General features: G+C 40.3%; 1 protein-coding gene across 3 annotated transcripts in view; it reads left to right on the forward strand.

The window, feature by feature from the left end:
- FBXO42 (F-box protein 42) overlaps positions 1-22,929 on the forward strand; it is a 97,327-nt gene that overhangs the window by 44,533 nt on the left and 29,865 nt on the right. For all 3 annotated transcript variants that reach the window (XM_060141305.1, XM_060141308.1, XM_060141307.1), the window contains exons 2-4: positions 6,540-6,806; positions 9,878-9,994; positions 19,651-19,785. In XM_060141305.1, coding sequence (XP_059997288.1) covers positions 6,557-6,806; positions 9,878-9,994; positions 19,651-19,785 — 502 coding nt within the window. In that variant the 5' untranslated portion in view covers positions 6,540-6,556. The remainder of the gene's footprint in view (positions 1-6,539; positions 6,807-9,877; positions 9,995-19,650; positions 19,786-22,929) is intronic.

Consider the following 22,929-nt stretch of genomic DNA (forward strand, 5'->3'; position numbering starts at 1 on the left):
TAAGACCCAGCACAACCAAATAAATAAATAAATATTTAAAAAAAATACTTAGCTCCCATTAGTGTGGCTGGGGTGGGTAACTTCATGAGTTCATAATGATGTCTGTGCAGGGTTGCTACTTTGCCCCTGAAGCTTGAGAGGCCCTCATGCTGACGATGACTGTGGGTGCTTTCCATTCAATCCAGCTACGCATTCTTTAGTTAAGTCTCAGTGCTTTTTTTTTACCATCATCATTAAGGTTCTTCCTTAATTGCATTTTTTAACCTTTTGAAATTGTGAAGAATAAGTTTGATTGTATTTTAAATGTTCAATTTCCTTTCAGGTAAGTGAAGTGTATTCTGATTTTCTTAAGAAAAGAAAATGTGTTTACTCCAAGAGGATTGTCAGATGTCTAGTTGTGTAGAAATCAAAGGTACAATTGGTCAAATATTGTACTAAGCAGTGAGTGTTACATGGATAACAAAGTAGTTTCATTCCCATCTTGAATTTCTTTGAATCGATTTTAACCCTTCACAAGTTAATCTGTTTCCTCCAATAAATTCAGAGGAGTTTGTTGCCATCTGCTGGCTTTACAGAATCTTTATGAAGTAGGTGGGGAACTTTCATTACTTAGGGATAGAGAGATTTTCCTGTTTTAACTGTGTGACTTAGCCTGGGTAACAGATCATTATTGCTAGAAGCAGTAGCCAGATCTCCCAGTCTCAAAGTCTTAACCTTAATTTAAACTCCAGAAGGGCAAAATATTTGGGTTTTAAATATTGGTTTGTATTTAGTTGGATATAGTGTAGTAGTTTTTCAAAAGAAAAGATACAGCTGGGCCAAATAAATGGTTTCTCTTCAGTACCATCCCTCTTGACCCAGCAAAGGGTCATTGGGTACAGCTCAGGAGTCTGGCAGCAGACTCTCAGGCCAGTGTACACCTTTTGGCATGAAAAAATGAAAAACTGTTTCAAAGTGTCTCTATATCCTCTGGGAGTATGAGTGATGATTTCATTACCTAATCATGGACATGAAAATGAAGGGTTGTGCAAATTGGTGCAGGGCACGTAATTACAGAGGATTTGCATCTGAGCCCATACCTGTGTGTTCTCATTGGCATCTGTGCTCAAAGCCAAGTCAGCAAACGTGCCCTCGTGGGCATGAGGTTTGCTGCTTTTATGGACAGTGAAATGGTTGAACGATGAGAATTGCTTAAAACTTGGAATTACAAAAGTGTGAGTCCCTTTATTTAAGCTTGCTAATTGTACTTTGAGAAGGTTTGGAAAGAGAGTAAGAAGTTGTTTTATTGAGCCAAACAGATTTATTTTGCTTGGGAAAAAATAGTAGTATAAATAACCTTTTGCAGCCTTCATTGATTCAGTTTGTTCAGAAGCAGACCCTCAGCTCACAATCTGTCAAGATGTGTAAGGGAGCAGTTGTATTTCACATGCTATATTTAATTCAAATGTGAAAGATGCAGCCGAACTCAAGGAATCTGTTTCTTTGGACTCTTTTCCTTGGTGAATTTCAGAGCTGAATGAGGGTTAAATATATGAGAAAGTCAATAAATAAAGGAATATGCTCAATGGGAGATGAAAAATGATAACTTGCAGGGGAAAGAGTAAGAAGGATTGTGGGAAGTGATATTTTTTCCAGTAGAAAAAGGCACTTTTGTGGGAGAGGGGCCAGAAAAATTCTCATTATTTTTATTGTTTTCTGTACTCTTTTTTAAAAGATTTTTAGAAATTTTATATTGGAGTATATTTGATTAACAATGTTGTGTTAGTTTCAGGTGTACAGCATAGTGATTCAGTAATATATATAAATGTGTCTATTCTTTTTCAAATTTTTTCCCGTTTAGGTTATTACAGAATATTGAGCAGAGTTCCCTGACAGTAGGTCCTTGTTGGTTATCTGTTTTAAATATAGCCGTGTGTACATGTCAGTCCCAAACTCCCAATCTATCCCTCCTCCCCCACCCCGTAACCATAAATTCATTCTCTTAAGTCTGTGAGTCTGTTTCTGTTTTGTAAATAAGTTCATGTGTATCATTATTTTTAAGATTCCACATGCAAGGGATATCATATGATATTTGTCTTTCTCTGTCTGACCTACTTCACTTAGTATGATAATCTCCAGGTCCATCCATGTTGCTGCAAATGGCATAATTTCATTCTTTTTAATGGCTGAGTAATATTCCATTGTATATGTGTACCACATCTTCTTTATCCATTCATCTGTCGATGGACATTTAGGTTGTTTCCATGTCTTGGCTATTGTAAACAGTGCTGCAGTGAACACTGGGGTGCACGTATCCTTTTGAACCATGTTTTTCTCTGGGTATATGCCCAGGAGTGGGATTGCTGGATCATATGGTAGCTCTATTTTTAGTTTTTTAAGGAACCTCCATACTGTTCTCCATAGGCTATACCAATTTACATTCCCACCAGCAGTGTAGGAGGGTTCACTTTTCTCCACACCCTCTTCAGCATTTATTATTTGTAGATATGTTTGTTTGGCTGTGCCGTGCAGCTTGCAGGAACTTAGTTCCCTGACCAGGAATTGAACCCGGGCCCTGGACAGTGAAAGCACAGAGTTCTAACCACTGGACCACCAGGGAATTCCCTATAGATTTTTTTCTTAATAATGGCCATTCTGACTGGTGTGAAGTGTTATCTCACTGTAGTTTTGATTTGCATTTCTCTGATAATTAGAGATGTTGAGCATCTTTTCATGTGCCTCTTGGCCATCTGTATGTCTTCTTTGAAGAAATGTCTATTTAGGTCTTTTGCCCTTATTTTGATTGGGTTGTTTGTTTTTTTGTTATTGAGCCTCATGAGCTGTTTGTAAATTTTGGAGAGAGACTAATCTCTTGTCCATTGCATAGTTTGCAAATATTTTCTCCCATTCTGTGGGTTGTCTTTTCGTTTTGTTTATGGTTTCCTTTGCTGTGCAAAAGCTTTTGAGTTTAATTAGGTCCCATTTGTTTATTTTTGTTTTTATTTCCATTATTCTAGGAGATGGCTCAAAAAAGATATTGCTGCAATTTATGTCAAAGAGTGTTCTGCCTGTGTTTTCCTCTAAGAGTTTTATAGTATCCCATCTTATATTTAGGTCTTTAATCCATTTTGAGTTTATTTTTGTGTATGGTGTTAAAGAATGTTCTAATTTCATTTTTTTACATATAGCTGTCCAGTTTTCCCAGCACCATTTATTGAAGAGACTGTCTTTCCTCCACTGTATAGTCTTGCCTCTTTTGTTGTCAATTAATTGACCATAGGTGTGTGGGTTTATTTCTGGGCTTTCTATCCTGTTCCATTGATCTATATTTCTGTTTTTGTGCCAGCACCATACTGTTTTGATGACTGTAGCTTTGTGTTATAGTCTGAAGTCAGGGAGCCTGATTTCTCCAGCTCCATTTTTCTTTCTCAGGATTGCTTTGGTTATTCAGGGTCTTTTGTTTCTCCATACAAAATTTAAGATTTTTTGTTCTAGTTCTGTGAAAAATGCCATTGGTAATTTGATAGGGATTGCATTGAATCTGTAGATTGCCTTGGGTAGTATAGTCATTTTGATATGTAACTGTTCTCTTTAGGGTAGGAATTAGGGCTAGAAATGGAAAGGCCTTCCTCTAGCAAGTTAAGCATGTGGAAAAAGAGTTCACTGAAAATAGGGCAGATGTGGCTAAGGATTTTTTATTTAACACAGTTTATAGTGAACCTATCACAATACTTCTCTACTTTTGAGGAATGGAGGGAATTGCTGCTGCCCTCCCTCTGCCGCCACCACTCTCCCCCAGCTAGGGGGATTTAGGCTACTCCCCTACCTTTTTTTTTTGGCTACATTGGGTCTTTGTTGCTGCATGTGGGCTTTCTTTAGTTGCGGCGAGCGGAGGCTACTCTTCGTTGCGGTGCGTGGGCTTCTCATTGTGATGGGTTCTCTTATTGCAGAGCACGGGCTCTAGGCACACAGGCTTCAGTAGTTGCAGCACGCAGGCTCAGTAGTTGTGGCACGCAGGCCCTAGAGCATGTGGGCTTCAGTAGTTATGGCACGTGGGCTCAGTAGTTGTGGCTCACAGGCTCTAGAGCGCAGACTTAGTAGTTGTGGCGCACGGGCTTAGTTGCTCCGTGGCATGTGGGATCTTCCCGGACCAGGGCTCGAACCTGTGTCCCCTGCATTGGCAGGCAGGTTCTTAACCACTGTGCCACCAGGGACGTCCCTCCCCTACTTCTAATTAGCCACCCGTTGTTCATCATCATCAAGATTCTAGCAGCCACTTTGCTAGGATACATTGCAGTATCATGAGCTAATTTTGTGGATAAATTGTGTTGGAAGCAATTTCATGAGTTTTGACTCATGTTTTTCTTAATGTGATCATTCTTCTAGTTTTTAAGATGCTGTACATAATTAGTATGTGAATCACAGGAGCGGTAGAGATGAGGTTGGAGGTTTCCTTTCTTTGCTCTCCTCGCACCCCCACCCCTCACCTTTTGGAACATTTCAGATCTTTCTCTAGGCCCCAAAGTATATTTCACGGTCACTCTTCTCTTCCTGTTATTTCTTATCCTTCTCGTTAGTGCTGGAGGGAATGCTGGAAATTTGTAAGGTGGATGACGTAGTGAATGATCAGGGTAGGTGTGTATGGTCAAGGGAATAGATGTATTAACAAATTATAAAATGAACTCAGATGCCCCTTCAAGAAATGACTTGCCCATTTGTAAGGAATGTAGCAAAAGAAAGCTGTTAGTCCTTTCAGGGTCTGCCACAGCATTGGAAACAAGGTCATGCTCTTCTCAGGGCAGGCAGTGGTGGTGAGCAGTGCAGTGATCTAAGAGCCTCACCTTCTTGCCCAGCTCTGGAGTCCTCTGCTGGCCGTCCTTGCTGCCGAGCTCTCTGTTGGACAGGCTTTGTCAGATCTGCCTCATGGTCTGATGGCTCCTCCTGCTAAATCCTATTCTTTTCTTCTCATAAGAGTTCTCCCCATTAAACCTTTTTCATTCCTAATTTTATTTTAGCATCTGCTTCCTCTAGAATCTAACCGGTGACACACTTCTTACATAAATCACCCTATTTCCTGAACATTGTACTGTTTTTACCTCAGGATTTGCATGAAACATCACTGGTGTGGTATAAATGAATTACCTGCCTCTGTGTATGTTTTATTTATTTATTTATTTAATTTATTTTTGGCTGTGCTGGGTCTTTGTTGCTGCATGCGGCTTTCTCTAGTTGCAGTGAGCAGGGGCTACTCTTCATTGTGGTGCGCAGGCTTCTCATTGCGGTGGCTTCTCTTGTTGCAGAGCATGGGCTCTAGACGCGGGCTCAGTAGTTGTGGCTCATGGGCTCTAGAGCGCAGGCTCAGTAGCTGTGGTGCACGGGCTTAGTTGCTCTGCGGCATGTGGGATCTTCCTGGACCAGGGCTCGAGCCCATGTCCCCTGCATTGGCAGGCGGATTCCTAACCACTGCGCCACCAGGGAAGTCCATCTGTGTGTGTTTTAACTTGTGCTCTTCCTAGAAAATTCAGGGAATACAGGTAGCACAAAGACATTTAAAAATAATCTCCACTAGAGGTAACTGTTAATAGTGGCTTATTTTGGTAAACTTTAGAGAAGTGTGTTAAGTGTTCACCTGGGTGAATTTTTCACAAACTGAACACATCTGTGTAACCATCACCCAATCAGGAAGCTTTACCACTACCCCAGGAGCCTCCCAGTCGTTACCTTTGGTAACTGCTATCCTCACTTGCAACAACATAAATTAATTTTGCCTAGTTTTGAACTTGATATAAGCATGGTCATGTAGTATGTACTATTTTGTCTTCTTTGCTCAGTATTATGTTTAAGAGATTCACCCATGTGTGTATCTGTGGTTTCTTGCTGTATAGTATTCTGTTGTGTGAATGTACCACAATCTACCTGTTCTTTTGGTGGTGGGCATTTGTATTATTTCCAGTTTTTCACTCCTTGGATCTGTTATGATGTTTTCTAATATAAATATTGCCTTGTGTTTGGTATTATAGCTAGTTAAGCCTGTTATTGAAATATTTATTGTCCTCTTAAGTGAATTACCTTGTATAAAAGCTAAAAAAAACCTGTCATTTCTTATTCCCATATCCTCAGAATGTTCTTTTTACTCTTTTAGGACCCACAGTTAGTTTTTTTCTTCTAAGTTTGAGGTCTTGAATCATATTACTGGCCAAGGGAAGCTAGTTGCTGTTCCCTTTGCTGTCTGCCAGTCAAATTCTTGAGTTAGAGGAGTTGTTGAGAACAAGTTTTTTGGTTTTATGGTTATACCAGAACTCGGCTGTCACTCTGGTTTTCAGTGGAGAGAAAAAAATACCATCAGAAGCCTTTAGGGATTTATTAGATATTTGGGATGGCGTTGGTATTTGAGCTGTACTTGATAAATTAAGGTGGCTCACAACTGGTGTGGGAAAGTGCTAAAGGACAGATTTCAGATTGAGCATCTAAAAGAAATCATGAACAGCTTGGATGCCTTGCCTGAGTTATTTCAGAACTTCAGACAGTGTATACTGATGTTTGTTTCTTTCCCGCTGTAGCTGTCAAGTGGAATGTCATGGCCAGCTCCTCGGACAGTGAAGATGATAGTTTCATGGCTGTGGACCAAGAAGAGACTGTGCTGGAAGGGACAATGGAGCAAGATGAGGAGCCCCGCCCAGTATTGGAGGTTGAGGAGACTAGACATAATAGGTCCATGTCTGAGCTGCCAGAAGAGGTTTTGGAGTATATCCTGTCCTTTCTCTCACCATACCAGGAACACAAAACTGCAGCCCTTGTCTGCAAACAGTGGTACCGACTTATTAAAGGTACTGTGGAAAGTGGAAAGTTTTATTTATTTACTTAAAATTTGTTTGAATGATTTATTTTTACCTCCCAATTTCATTTTCTCTTTTCTCCCTTAAATTTATTGTGGTTCTAAAATTTAGTGTTAGACGATTAGCATTGTACATTTTTCTTTTCTCTTTATCCTGCTTAATTTTATGAACAGCTTGAATACTATAGTATTTAATCCAATTTCCAGTTTTAAAATGAGGATTCTTTTTCTGCATATTCTTGGAGTTGATCTGGTATGTTGTGTTGTTCTTGAATAGGTAGAGTAGGGTTGGATGTGGATTGACAGTAGTAGTTAACCTTCATATAACTCATATTATTGTCAGGACTATTATAACTGTTTTACAATCCTCATAGCGAACTATGAATAGCTTAAAGTAGCTAATTGTGGCAGATGTGGGATTATGAAAGCATTTACTGCTTGATTTTATCTCTAAACACAACAGGCCCTATGTATGTCTTTTACTTTTTAAATGAGTTTCTCTTTTTTTTCCCCCCTCCATTTTCTAATCAAGATTTCAACTTTGGCTAAATGTTGAGGTTACTAGTTGTACTGTAGTTTTAATTAATAGCAGTTATTTGGTTTCATTCCATTTTAGGTGGAAAGGGCCCATTTTTTGAATGAAGATGACCGAGCCCGTTGAATAATCTTTGATCAAAGCAAGGGTCGTATCAATTTTTTCTTTCCTGTTGGGAACAAGGCAGCCAGAGATATGAGAGAGAAAAACCTCTAGATCAGAATCAGTCTTAAAATACTTTCCTCAAATCAGAGTGATTCTCTGAGGATTAGGGTCCCTGTCATTTGTCCAAAGTCCAACCTAGAGAGCTAATAAGGACCAGCTGTGTTGAAACTGCTTGCTGGGCCCTGTGCTCATCTGCTCCCAACTGGTAATACTGGTATGCACAGCCTGCTTCTGTTTGCATAGTTAATGGACTCTTCAGGAGAGATTGGCTCCTTACACTGTGGAAATAGATGGTTTTACCTCTAAAATAGAGGTGGAGAATCACAGACAAGGGGTGGTGATCTAATCAAATATATGAATTTATTCTTAGGTTTCATTTGGCATTCTTACCATTTTGATCTTTCTTTAAGAGAGAAGAGCCTTAACCTAGTACTCGCATTTTTAGATCTTCTGGGGGAAGTCACTGCCAAGACAGCTTTTTTTCCCCTCAATCATTATGTGTCTGTCTTTTATTCATTACTGCCTTACCTCATTCCAACATTTGCAAATCTGTATTACTTCACCAGTGCGTAGTTGGCAGTATGGTCACACATTAAAAATGGGCATGTCTTTTTTTTTTCTTTTTTTAAACATCTTTATTGGGGTATAATTGCTTTACAATGGAGTGTTAGTTTCTGCTTTATAAGAAAGTGAATCAGCTATACATATACATATATCCCCATATCTCCTCCATCTTGTGTCTCCCTCCCACCCTCCCTATCCCACCCCTCTAGTTGGTCACAAAGCACTGAGCTGATCTCCATTTGCTATGGAGAATATAATGTAAAATAGCTATCTATTTTACATTTGGTAGTGTATATATGTCCATGCCACTCTCTCACTTCATCCCAGCTTACCCTTCCCACTCCCCGTGTCCTCAAGTCCATTCTGTACATATGCGTCTTTATTCCTCTCCTGCCCCCACCTTCTTCAAAACCAAAAAATGGCCATGTCTTTTTAATATTCCATTTCTTAACTGTGAGTTCAACCAAGGGATAATGATCATCATTAGAAAATATGTTCTGTGATCCTGCTTAAGGATCCACTAAGGTGGCATAAATTCAAGAATGATACACTCTTTCAAAATATAAATAATTGGGGCTTCCCTGGTGGCGCAGTGGTTAAGAATCTGCCTGCCAATGCAGGGGACATGGATTCGAATCCTGGTCCGGGAAGATCCCACACGGCGCGGAGCAACTAAGTCCGTGCACCACAACTACTGAGCCTGCGCTCTAGAGCCCGCGAGCCACAACTACTGAGCCCACGTGCCACAATTACTGAAGCCCACGCGCCTAGAGCCCTTGCACTGCAACGAAGAGTAGCACCTGCTCACCACAACTAGAGAAAGCCCACACGCAACAATGAAGACCTAACACAGCCAAAAATAAATAAATTTATTTAAAAATTTATATATATATATATATAAAATTGGTTGTACTCTTCATTCAAAATGTTTCTCTTTGAAATAAGAAAGTAATTTCATGTGTTGGGAAAGCAGATTGTTCCAGAAGTATAAAGCTCTCACTTTTTTAAAAATAGACTTTACTTTTTTAGAGTGGTTTTAAGTTCACAGCAAAACTGAGCAGGTTCGTAGGTTTCCCGTATACCCCTGTCCCCAGACATGCACAGCCTCCCCTACTTTCAACATCCCTCACCAGAGGGGTACATTTCTTACAATTGACGCTCATACATTGATACATCTTTGTCACCCAAAGTCTGTAGTTTACATAGGGTGTACATTCTGTGAGTTTGGACATATATATAATGACATGTATCCAGCATTATAGTAAAAACTCTGATTTTTTTTTTTAAAAAAACAGCTTTCCTTTGTTATAAATTCATCATTTCATAATCCACTGTAAGCTCATTATTACTCCTTGTTTAAGATGGAGAATACTTGGTTGCCATGGTCTAACCATAGATATTTACTGAACAGCTGTTATATTCCGGAGACTGTTTTACCACGCTTTTTCTCATAAAACTAAATTATCTCCCAGCCCCTTTCCTTTGGAGTAAATAGCACCAATTATTTTGATGTGTTGCCTCATGATACGATGTAAAGGGGAGCAGATTTTAAGTGTGAGCTGATTTTCTAACCTTGAGGGAGTCACTTAACCTTGGTAAAATGAAAGGATTAGATCTTCCAGTTTTGAAATTCTGTGATTCTGTTTTCTGTCTTTGAATGAAAAAATCAAAGAAATTTGGAGTTCCTCAAAGAAACTTATGTCTTATAAAAGTGATAAGACAATTAATAGATGCAGTTTTAATAATTTGATTTACAAGCGAAGAGTCCAGGCTGAAGCTTTTGTTATTTTTGTCTTTAGGTGTAGCCCACCAGTGTTATCATGGTTTCATAAAGGCTGTCCAGGAAGGAAACATTCAGTGGGAGAGTCGGACTTACCCTTATCCTGGAACCCCAATCACTCAGCGGTTCTCACACAGTAAGTATTTACTGTGAAAGCAGATCCCATCCTGCCTGTGGTCGTGTTTCCAAAAGCTACTTTGGAGGCTTGTATTTTGTCTGACTTCTTAATGAAGAAAATGTTAAATAAGGGTTTATATTAATTTTACAATCAGAATTAGGGAAGAGCATGAGCCTAAATGTATTGTAGGCACTGTGATATAATTTTGTATTCTGCTTTTTCATTGGATTTTTGTACTATCTCTACTCCAAAGAGGTTAAGGTGTTATGCTTAGGTTTTTAAACATTTGACATCATGTAAGAGGCAAACAAAGGAAAGGCATACATGAGGGTTTTTCTGGGATCCTGCTTAGGGAGTAGCCAGAGCTTAGCACTAATTTTTGCAATAACTCTTTATCTTAACGTAGTGTATGTTCAGCAAACACTGAATTTGACTAGGGTCACACAAAAATTTTGAACATGAAGGATATTGTTTATAAAATACAAATTTAAGTAGTAAAATTATAAATAAAATGTTTTGGCAAATAGACAATTTAGAGTTTTTGACTTCTAGAATTTTTTTTTTTTTAGGATTTTTAAAAAAAATTAATTTATTTTATTTATTTATTTTTGGCTGCATTGGGTCTTCGTTGTGGTGCGCGGGCTTCTCTTGTTGCGGAGCACAGCCTCTAGGCACACAGGCTTCAGTAGTTGTGGTATGTCGGCTCAGCAGTTGTGGCTCAGGGGCTCTAGAGTGCAGGCTTAGTAGTCGTGGTGCACGGGCTTAGTTGCTCTGCGGCATGTGGGATCTTCCCGAGGCAGGGCTTGAACCCGTGTCCCCAGCATTGGCAAGCGGATTCTTAACCACTGCGCCACCAGGGAAGCCCCAACTTTTTCTAGAATTAACTCTCCATTTTAATTGATTTTTGTAGATGCCATTTTATTCTTTTTTTTTTTTTTTTTCCGGCTGCACCCCACGCCTTGCAGGATCTTAGCTCCCCAACCAGGGGTTCAACCCAGGCCCTGGCAGTGAGAGCACCGAGTCCTAACCACAGGGCCACCAGGGAATTCCCAATACCATTTTATTCTATTAGTGATTTATATCCCTCCATCGAAGTGAGACTGAGATGTGATCTATCTTAGGCCACAAAAGCTGTATTTATTAATGGTTTTACATAAAGAAAGTTCATTGACAGGAGAGGAAAGCCGCTTAGAAAGTTCTCAGAATTGCTGCTTTAGTTATATTACTTCTGTATTCAGAAACCTTCAGGACTTCCCTGGTGGCACAGTGGTTAAGAATCCGCCTGCCAATGCAGGGGACACGGGTTTGATCCCTGGTCCGGGAAGATCCCACATGCTGCGGAGCAACTAAGCCTGTGCGCCACAGGTACTGAGACTGTGCTCTAGAGCCTGCGAGCCACAGCTGCTGAGCCCGTGTGCCACAACTACTGAAGCCCGCACGCCCACAGCCCAAGCTCTGCAACAGGAGGAGCCACTGCAATGAGAAGCCCACGCACTGTAATGAAGAGTAGCCCCCGCTCGCCGCAACTAGAGAAAGGCCACGTGCAGCAACGAGGACCCAACGCAGACAAAAATAAATTAATTAAAAAAAAAGAAAAACAGAAACCTTCAGTGTCTATCCAGTGCCTACAAGATAAAAACTTAGTCTTATATTTAAAACCCTCTTTAAGTTGCCTTATTTCTAAATTACCACTTCATCTCCCAACTTTTCCCAAGAGCTCTCCTCTTTCAAGTTGTCACTTTGCTGTACTTGATTCTTCCTCTCTAGAGTATTCCCATCCACTTAGCTGAAGCCTGCTTCTCCTTGAAAACTCAGTTGAAGTTTTAGCTCCTTTGGGAAACCTTTTCTCAACTCTCTAGCCCACAGAAAAATTTTTCCTGTTCCGAGCTTATGTCTGGAATACTAATTTGGCACTTAACTCACATTGTCTTTCATTGTTAACTTGTATGTCTGTGTCTTTTTTTTTTTTTTTAAGCCGTATTTTGAACTCTTGAGGGGAAGGAGAGTTATTGGTTATCCATGTTGTGTAAAAATTACCTGCAGACTTAGCAGCTTAAAATAACATTATCTCACAGTGTTCCTGAGGGTCAAGAATTTGGGAGTGGCTTAGCTGGGAGGTTGTGGCTCAGGGTCTCTCATGAGGTTGCCGTCAGTCTGTCAGCTGGGGCTACAGTCACCTGAGGGCCTGACTGGGGCCCAGTGAATCTGCTTCCAGGCTCATTCAGTAACTGTTGATAGGAGACTCAGTTCCTTACTACATGGACCTCTCCATAGAGCTGCTCACAACTTGCCAGCTGACTTTCCACAAAATGAGTGATCTGAGAAACAGAGACAGACACTAAGACAGCAGCCAAGGTATCTTTTACACCCTAATCTCTGAAGTGAATACCATCTTTTCTGTTCTATCCTATAAGTCACACAGGGATTGACCAAGGGCGTAATACCAGGAAGGGAGGATCCTTGGAGGCCTCTTGGTGGTTGACTGCCCCAGACCATATGCTGTACTCTCATATCCAGAGGAGAGTTCCGTAAATAATGATAACTCGTCATTGTCTTTGAATTGTATCTAAATAGATCAAAGGAATGGGTCAAACTATTTGCTGTGTTTTCGGTTCTCTCAGGGAGCTATTTTTGTGCTGTTGTAAATCCCCTGGAGCAGTAGATCTCAAAGTGTGATTCCTGGACTTTGGGGGAGGAAGGCATCTATGAGACTCTTTGGGGGATCTGTGAAGTCAGAACTGGCTTCATTTGTTTTAATCTGTGAGTGTGTGGTAGTGAAGAGCACAGTGACACTAGAGTAGTTGAGTTCCCTTACCTTGAGTCATGCACAGGCTGCAGCAGTTTTCCCCAGCATTGCCTTGGCACCGTTAGTGCACATGTCAACACAGTGAAAAAAACAATAAATTACTACCTCTACAACTACTACTACTACTAGTACTTATTATTATTATTATAAAAGTAGTTTTGAAAGAGTCTCAAATGTTTTCAGGAGTCCACAGACCACACTTTGATCATGACTGCAATAAACTATACATGACATGAGTCCTTGCTGAGAACATTTAATGAAATTACAGGAGGATCCATATTAGGTCCAGTATTTATTGTTGAGGGAGGGGTAACTTCCGTTACCTACAGATGATTGGAATGAGAAGCAAAGACGAGGTTTCTAAAGATAGGACTTTTATTAGAATGGTGTTTGGAAACAAATAGTTTTAGAACCCTAAGAGGGAAATCAAATGAATCAGGGTAAAATTGAAACTAGAATAGGAAATAGGGGTGAATAATTATCATAGCAACAGTTTGGCTTTCTGATAAGAGAGGGGAAAAAATATTTTTCAGTTAACTAGCTTTCGAAAAAGAGTATTACCACAAAATAGAGGCAGTTCTTTGAAGGGGAAATAGAAAGGAATAGTACCATGAGTAAGCTCACAGAAGCTCAGGGGTTGATGGGTTTTGATACTTGTTTTTGCTTAAATTTTTTTTTCATTTCCTTACTTGGTATTTTCATTTCCTTACTTGATATCCAAGAAAAGGTTTCTCATTGTCTTTCGTTGTCTCTTTCGGTCTGTCTCTTTATTGTTCTCTTCCATCAGTCTCTACGTGCTATCTAACTGGCAAACTGAAGAGGATTATTACAGGGAATGGGCAGTTTTCAAAATAGGTTGAAAACAAGGCATTCCTTTCATTTTTTTCCTTAGCTCCTTCAACTTCCATCTCTGTATTTCTCCCTTTAGCTCTATTTTATTCCTTATGCCTAACCCATGTGGAGCTTGAGATCCACATTTCCAGTTCTTTGCTCATATGGCCACAGGGATTCACAGATGTTTCATATTTAGTGAGCCAAAAGTAGAATTCAGTAGTTTCCCCCCAGTTTTCTCCTCTCTTTAATTTAGTTAATGGCATTATCATTCTCTCAATTATACAAGCTTGAAATCTTGGATTAATCCTCAATTCTTCTCCCTCCCTCAACAACAAAAGTCAAATCTTGTTGATTCTGTTCTATCTCTGCAATCTCTCTCATATCTTTCCTTTTACCACGCCCCCCATTACTCACACTTATGACTTAATCATCCCATCTTTCCTAAATCTTTTCTTTCTTTCTTTTTTTTTTTTTTTTTTTTTGGCCGTGGCATGCGGGATCTTAGTTCCCCAACCAGGGATCGAACCCGCAGTGGAAGCGTGGAGTTTTAACCACTGGACCACCAGGGAAGTCCCCCTAAGTCTTTTCTATACAATCTTCTTGCCTTTCTTCTCTCTTCATCTGAACCTGGTGTAGACACTTGGCAGCCATCTCCAAAACTGGGGACAGTGCCACCTCCTAGGGCATCTGGAAATGTGTAAGGCCATTGTTTATTGTCTTGACTGGAAAGTACTACAAGCAGTTAGTAGGCAAGGACCTACTTGGGTTGCTAAATGTCGTGCAGTGAATGGGATGATCCTGCACACAAAGAATTGACTTGCTCAAAATGACAGGAGCTCCTGTCGGGAAAAACTGCAAATCTGAACCATAAAACCAGCCTTGTCACTCCTCTGCCAAAAAGCCTGAGCCTTTTTGCACTGCATGTAGAAGTTTCCACCCCACCTGGCATTCACCAAGCCTACCTTTTCAGCCTGACTCACTGCTGCATCCTTACACAGCCAGGCTCTGCCCACACGAGATTCCTCGTTTGTCTTCAACTTCCCTACCTCATGGCTTTGTTTGGATGCCCTGATTTCATTTTCCCTTCCCCTCCCATTCCTCTTTCACCCCTAGACTTGTTTGCCCCATGTTAATTGATTGAAAATGTCCTGACCTCTAAAACCCATCTTGGAGACAAAGCCAAAAGCCACCGTCTTTCACACTACTCTCAAATTCCCCACCATGGAGATTAAGCTCTTCTCTTTTTCTGCTTATACTCGTTTAATACACTCTTCATACCTTCTTCTTAATGTTTTACCATCTGTCTTTTACCATAATTATCTGTGTGAGAGAGGCTGCATGCAAAGGAAGAACTTTAGACTTGGGAAGCAAATTCCTTGGCTCCTCTAACCCACAATTTCCTCATCTGTAAAATGCGTATGATAAATTCTGTTTGTGCCACAGGGTTGCTAGGAAATTTAATTGAGGAAACACTTGCAAAAATATATTTTAACCTGCAAAATTATAGGACGATGATGATGTCTCCTCCACAAGATTGTTGTCTACTTGAGGACAGTCAGGCTCCATGTCTTAGACATCTGTGCACCTTTCATAACACCAGGTTCATAGTTGACATCTATTAATTCTGTGGAATTGTGTAACAAAGATACGAGCGATAGAGCTTCTTTCTTATGTAGAAGTCTGGGACAAAAAAATGCTGGGAAAATAAAATGAAGCCAGTTCTCCTGGCTATTTGATGAGTATGTTCATGGCCAATCATGCAATCCTTGATTAAGGTAGAATGTCCCTTTCAGATTGACATAGGGGTCTGTTGAATCCCCAGCATTATGTTTTGAAAAACCTTTTAGTGTTTAGGCTCCAAATATGGTCAGGTCATTCCATACACTTGCTAATCTTGCTCCTGCAATAGCCAGCAGGCCCAGACTGGATAACCAACCTTTCTTATTCCATAGTTACATAATTACAGGCCTTATCAAGTATGTCCTGGCTTGTAGATGTGAGACACATGACAGCATAGTCTCTAAGCATGGGATAAATGCCTCAGGACCTTTCCCTGGAGACAAGTGAGGGAACAAGAGAATTTAACCTCTGAAAGTGCAAAAATTAGAGTTCAATGAACATTAATCTGGTGACTACCAGGCACCATGGAAAATATGAAACAACTGGAAGACCTTGAACTTCAGAGGATTATAATATAGTAGGAAAAGTATTCAGAACACTGAGGAACTCTTTGCTTGTCATGAGTGTAATTGTGCATATTTGACTTGTCTTCGAGTAGGGATTATTAGATTTTAACTTGAGGTATGTGACTTGCAATAGTTGTTTGTGGAGCAGTCAAGCACATTTCAGAAAGCTTGAAGAGATCTAGCAGTTGGAATAATCACGTTCTCAATGTTATTTCTTAGCAGAGCAGTCATACCGTACTACAAATGGTAACTTTTGTATAGCACATTCCAGTGGTTTAGATGTTCTGAAAGGAGAATGTTCTGTTTGGGTGGAGAACTTTGGTAAAAGGAAGTATTTACTTGAGCAGTGGTATTTGCTTAAATTCTTAATTTTTTCTGAAAGGCTCATTGAACTTGGGTCCCCAACCCCCACCCAGACCAACATGTACGCATCTTAAATAAAAATAGGCAAACAGAGTTCAGTAGGATGCTTAAAATATTTGAGTGTATTATTGATGGCTGTTTCTCATTCCCATTATATCTGAGTTCTAAACATAGCTGCCTAAATTGACTCCCTTCCTCTCCAAGCTTTGTTGATAATGACTGCTGGATATTGAAACTACAGTGTGTGAAACTTGTCGTTTCAGTCGCATTAGCTTTGCATAGGGTTTGGGCTGTACCTTCCTCTTCCAGAAACCTTTGTTTGCTCAAAGAGAAGCAGGAAAATGCCAATTGCCTTATTTTAGTATAGCATTAAAATACACGTGGTAAGGACCTCATGGGGCCCAGCTGCTGGCTAGGTTTTCAGTCCAAATAGAGAAGAAGAATGTTTGCTACCTCTTTGAAAAATAAAGGCGCTGTGCTTTTTTGCTGCATGAAGGAAGCAGCTGCCCAGAGTTGATCTTTGAGGGATGGTGGGACATAAATGAGCTACTGACTCCTTTAGTTATGAAATCATGGATTTGTCTTATTAAACATTGTTACAATGAAGATCAGTTAAGGTTTCAGAAGCCAGAGGACATTGCTAATTTCTGTTTTGGGGTTATGGATTATCAGGTGGACGAGAATGTTCTTTTATGCCAGGGACCAGTCAGTTCAATTCAAAATTGCCCCAGTTTGTTGGAGTAGCTAGTTCAAAAAGGTATGTATGAGAAGACCAAGATACCTGAAGCTTGCCCCCTTCAGTGGAGATTAAAGTGTGGCTTCAGTAATTATCCTTTTTGTCTGTTTAATGTCATCTAACTTGATCCTTTGTTATTTGCAGTTCTCAACAAACCTGAAACATGAGCGGTGGACTTACATAGGGTTTTTTTTTTGTTTTGTTTTGTTTTGTTTTGTTTTTAACATCTTTATTGGGGTACAATTGCTTTACAATGGTGTGTTAGTTTCTGCTTTATAACAAAGTGAATCAGTTATACCAAAGTGAATCAGTTACACCATAGGGTTTTACTTATTTTTTTTTCTTCTTCTTTTTCCTTTGGGCCACGCTGCTTGCGTGATTGAACTTGGGCCCTGGCAGTGAAAGCACAGAGTCCTAACCGCTGGACTGCCAGGGAATTCCCAGGATTTTACTTCTTAATAGACTTTCTTATTGGGATGTTAATTAAAAAACTGATTTAGATATGGATTAGAAGTTATTTTCAAAGGCAGAGAAAGTCAGTAGGAATAAAAAAGGGGATGGGGGAATTACCTGGCTGTCCAGTAGTTAGGACTCGGTGCTTTCACTGTGGGGGCCCGAGTTCAATCCCTGGTCAGGGAACTAAGATCCCGCAAGCCTCAGGGCACAGCCAAAAAAAAAAAAAGGAAGAAGGTCAGTGGAAAGTGTAAGATCATTTAAACCTTCATATACCATTGTAGCATGTTTGAGTTCTGGGAGTAATTAAGTATTTTGCAGATGTGAGCCTGTTGATGATTAAATGGTATTTCATTTCTTCACATCTCTAGTTTCTTTAATTTCTTTGTTAATTTGAAAAGTCTGTAGCTCTGTTACCGCACAGCATCAGAGGTCAGATTTTTTTTTTAAATTTTATTTATTTATTTATTTTTGGCTGCTTTGGGTCTTTGTTGCTGTGCGCCGGCTTTCTCTAGTTGTGGCGAGCAGTGACTACTCTTCATTGCGGTGTGCAGGCTTCTCATTACGGTGGCTTCTCTTGTTGCAGAGCACGGGCTCTAGGCACACAGTTTCAGTAGTTGTGGCTCAGAGGTTCTAGAACTTAGGCTCAGTAGTTGTGGCGCACGGGCTTAGTTGCTCTGCCGCATGTGCGAACTTCCTGGACCAGGGATCAAACCGTGTCCCCTGCATTGGCAGGCAGATTCTTAACCACTGTGCTCCCAGTAAAGTCCCAGATGTTTTGGATTTACTCCTTCCACTGGCTGAGATTACTGGGTGTGACTGAACACATTGCTTTTATTATCTCTTAACTCATCCACTTTTTGGACTTGGCTTTCTTAGTGTAGAGTCCTTAAAGGCATATCAAGTGGGCTGAGTTAAGAAAAAATAAAAAAGGAGGGTTATTCCCAGAGCTAGTATATATCACAGAGGTAATTATAGCGGTGGTGTTTCCCTTTTTCTGAACTTGAATAAGTGGTGCCAGAGTTCAGAAGAGATCTTAGAAACGGTGGTGTGCTAAACTGAACAAGACCTACAGGCAAACTGGATGATCACTGAAGCCATGCACTAGTGGGTTGAATCTCTGAATTTCTTTTCCCTTTACCCTTTCTTTTATGTGACGCTTAACTGTTTTAGCCTAGTTTCACATTGAGAGGTCTGTTTTTCCCAGTGGTATGCATGAAATGAATGAAGTTTTGCTCAGCCCTTTTCCTGAAATACAAGATGGTAAATGCAGGACTGGAAGGAGCGCATGGTCATCTTTTCCAAAGGACAGAGGCTAAATGAACTTTCCAATGAGAAGCAAGGTGGCAGCGCTTAGCTTTCATGTTTCTTGTCTAGACTCTGGCTCTGGTCTTTCTGGTTTTACGGGAACAGCCCCTCTCACAGTCATTGACTCTTTTCTTCAGAATAGTGCCCATTGGTGAGGTGTATATAGTCACCTAATTAAAAAGGCTTTTCTTGGAGACCTTGGTGCTTTTTAACTGTTACCTACTGCATTGGTTTTCTATTCAGCCCCAACCAGTCGGCCTTGGTGGCTTTTGGATACACACCTAGGAGCTTAATGACTTTCATGTTTTTTCTCTCAGTTGTTTGGGGACCATACTACCTCTGAGATCGCTGAGCTACATTGGTTCTGTATGTGTGGTTACTTTATGGCATTGATTAAAATTGTTTTCTTTTCTTTTGAAATTTTAAATTTTATTTATTTATTTATACATACAGCAGGTTCTTAAAATTGTTTTCTGTCATTCTCTTCCATATAAAGTCTTGTTATTGTTTTGTGCCTCATGTTTCATTTGAAAGCAAAAGCAATAAGAGGAGGACAGGTGGAGAGGAATGGGAGGACAGAGTACTTCTGTTAGCGCTGACTATCTTCTCCTAGCCCTAGATGATAATAATGCAGATTTAGATTAATTATGCAGCTGTGCTGAAATTTCACTCATTGAACACCCTTAGTCTGAATTCTTGTGTTCTCTTGCTAGAATTATATTGTCTTATTTAATGATATCATTGTCAGTTTGCTTAGTGTGCTCAGAAATAACATAACATTTCCATAGCTTTTCTCTGGTCCTTATTTTAAAGGTTAATGTGATATTGATCAACCTGAAGACGGGAGGCTGGTTATAGAAAGGTTGATACCTGGGAACAACTGCAGAATGTGTGAAGTAATTGATCTTTGAAAGATATGGGCTATAGTTAAGGTTTAGAGTGGCTTCAGAATTAGACATCAGTTATTCATTTATTGTTTTCTTTCTAGGTGCGTGCTATTATGATGCTAATCAGTCTATGTATGTGTTTGGAGGCTGTACCCAAAGCAGCTGCAATGCTGCCTTCAATGACCTCTGGAGACTTGACCTAAATAGCAAAGAGTGGATCCGACCTTTGGCTTCAGGTAAGAGAAAATGCTGATCTTTGCTTCCTTATCAGCTAACCCCCTTTGTGTGGAAACTCTACCTGATCCTTTAGGTGTTGGTCTCAAGAACAGATTATTGGGGCCCCAGATCCTTTGTCAAATCTGCTTGTAAATGCTAAGAGTAATATGCTTGTGTAAGGTCTTTGAATTTTTTTTTAATTATACTTTATCATTAGTATTGGTACCCTGCCAAAATTGCTATACTACTGTGTGAATTCATTTGTGTGGTTTTCTGAAGTACTTGTACAGATGTGATATGTTCTTTGGTATGAAGTTGAAGTAAGAGCAGAAGAAGCACAGTCGTGAGAACTGTAGTTGACTGACAGAAGCTATTGTCCCAGGGCTAAGATGTCTGAATATCTTGTTGTTGCCAGCTCAGGTATTTGGGGAGTGTATGGAACATGCCTCTGCTGGTTACTTTTAACAACTCAGGAGTGTGGGAAGATTCCACAGTAGGTACATTCCCGCACAGTCCCACTATGCCACAATTCTGGCAGAAAGAAACTAGATTATTTTCTCTTTTGACCTAATCTTTCTTGGGGAAGAAACACACACACACACACACACACACACACACACACACACACACACACACACACAAATTGTTTTTGCACTCATGAGGCGGGACAGTTTGAAAAGGCAGAGTTATGAGATTGGAGGGGCTGGTGTGATGGAGAAATAGAGTCCACTGAGTATAAAGTATTCTGCTAGATTTGTTGGCAAGCTCTTCCCAAACATTCTTCATTGGCTTTTCAAGGTTGGAAATCACTCTAGGACTAAGGAGACTTGGGTATCCCTTGGGCAGATTCCATACTTATTTAGGTCTTGATTTACTTTGATTACTAAATGGAAGACAACATGGTGTATTAGAAAGGTCACTGGACTAAGAGTGAGGAGACATGAGTTTCATTTCCTGGCAAAATCACCAATTCTCCATGTAACTATGAACAAGTTACCATATCTTTCTGGGAGAAATATGGAGGAGGAGCAGAAGATTCTGTTTTTAAATGGGTCGGGAAAGCTGGTTTATGTTTCGTTTATTTCTGTAATGACTGCTGTGAATGTCTAGGCCAGGGGCTTAAAATCATTTCATGAGAAGAAGCTACATTTTGCTTCCCCAAAGCTGTAAGTTCTGTTTCTTTCCTCTGCAGTAGGCAAATATAGGAGGGAGGAGCATACTGACAGTGGATAGTCACAAGTGGGGCTGGGTTTTGTACAGATGAAATTCTTTCAAATTATTGGAAAGATAAAGAGATGTTAATCATTAAAATTTTTTGAAGATTAGTATTATTTTAGAACCTTCAGAATTTTGTACTTCGGAGCATTTCCTTTTCTAGCACTTTGTCCTTTATTGTACTTAATGCAATATTAATTAAAATCTAGAATCACAGATTCTAAAATGCAGAGGGTCTTATTGGCTTAAACATCCTACTGCCATTGTACTTGTTGTCCAGGCCCCATTTCAGAGTAGCTTTGATGTTCCACTCGCAAAATACAAATACTGCCTTTCTCTGTTTCGTAACTAAGCTTTATGCCTTTGGCATGGGTGTTGCTCTTTCTTGTAGACATGGAGCTCTGGACCTTCATGGCCTGTTGGCATCTACTTTGCTTATTTTTCCTTATTTCTCCCTATAAGATAGACATGGGATGTTTTGTTGTTGTTGTTGTTAAATACTAAGTTTAAAGGCAATGCTTTGAAATCCCCAAGGTAGAAGTATCAGAGAAATAACTGACTTTGTAATTCAGATTCTACAATGGATCTGAATTTTTTTTATTATTATTATTAATTTATTTTTTAGCTGGGTCGGGTCTTAGTTGCAGCACGTGGGATCTTTTCATTGCGGTGCAGTATCTTCGTTGTGGTGCACAGGCTTCTCTATAGTTGTGGCGCGCAGACTTCTCTCTAGTTGTGGTTGCACAGGCTCCAGAGTGAGTGCACGGTCTCTCTAGTTGCGGCACGGGCTTAGTAGGCCTGCGGCATGTGGGATCTTAGTTCCCCCACCAGGGATCGAAACAGCGTCTCCTGCACCGCAAGATGGCTTCTTAACCACTGCACCACCAGGGAAGTCCCAGGGATCTGAATTTTTAAAAAATACAATGTTACCCAAGTCTTAAGTTTCTCAATAAAGAAAAAAATCGCCATTAAAAAAAAAAACAATGTTAGACTGTTCCCTTTTATGAGATTCTCATTTAGGCAGAAATCCCATGGGAAGATTGCCTCGGGAAATGTTTGTATACGCTGTCATGAGTAGCAACCAAAATTACTTCCTAACTGAAACATCAGTGAGTCTTTCTGAATGAAACACAGTTGTTGGTATGTCTTGGTGTACCTGACTCACCCGTTTTCAGTGCATGGTGGTGGCTAAGTTACATGGTAGCTGAGGGAAGGGTGCTACCCCCACCCTTTGGTACCAGATGTGACGTCTTCTAGCATTTGAGTAGTTGCAAGTGATGGGTATCTAGGGTGATAGTTTTTTTTTGTTTTTTGTTTTTTTGTTGTTTTGTGGTACACGGGCCTCTCACTGTTGTGGCCTCTCCTGTTGCGGAGCACAGGCTCCGGACGTGCAGGCTCAGCGGCCGTGGCTCACAGGCCCAGCCGCTCCATGGCATGTGGGATCTTCCCGGACCGGGGCACGAACCCGTGTCCCCTGCATCGGCAGGAGGACTCTCAATCACTGCGCCACCAGGGAAGCCTAGGGTGATAGTTTTAACAGTGCTCAGTCTTCAAAAGTGTAGCTCTTTGGAAAAGAGCATCAAAAAACAGTGGAACAGTTTGGGTTAAGAGCAGAATCTTGATAAAGAATGCTACTGTATCAGGTATCTTTTTACATGTGTATTTGGTTTTATTACAGATGAGACTGGAGCATCTCATTTTGGTTGGTGTCTTAGCACAGGCTGCCATAACAAAATACCAAAGTCTGGGGGGATTTAACAACAGAAACTTATTTCTCACAATTCTGGGGGCTAGGAGTCTGAGATCAGGGTGCTGGTGAAGGCTCTATTCCTGGCTTTCAGAGAGCTAGTGAGCTTGCTGTGTCCTTACATGGCAAAGAGTGAGTTCTGGAATCTCTTCCTCTTTTTATAAGAGTATCTAAACCTAATTATCTCCCAAAGCTCCTGTTC

The sequence above is a fragment of the Lagenorhynchus albirostris genome, chromosome 2 (genome assembly GCF_949774975.1).
Source record: "Lagenorhynchus albirostris chromosome 2, mLagAlb1.1, whole genome shotgun sequence".
NCBI classification, from domain to species: Eukaryota; Metazoa; Chordata; class Mammalia; order Artiodactyla; family Delphinidae; genus Lagenorhynchus; species Lagenorhynchus albirostris.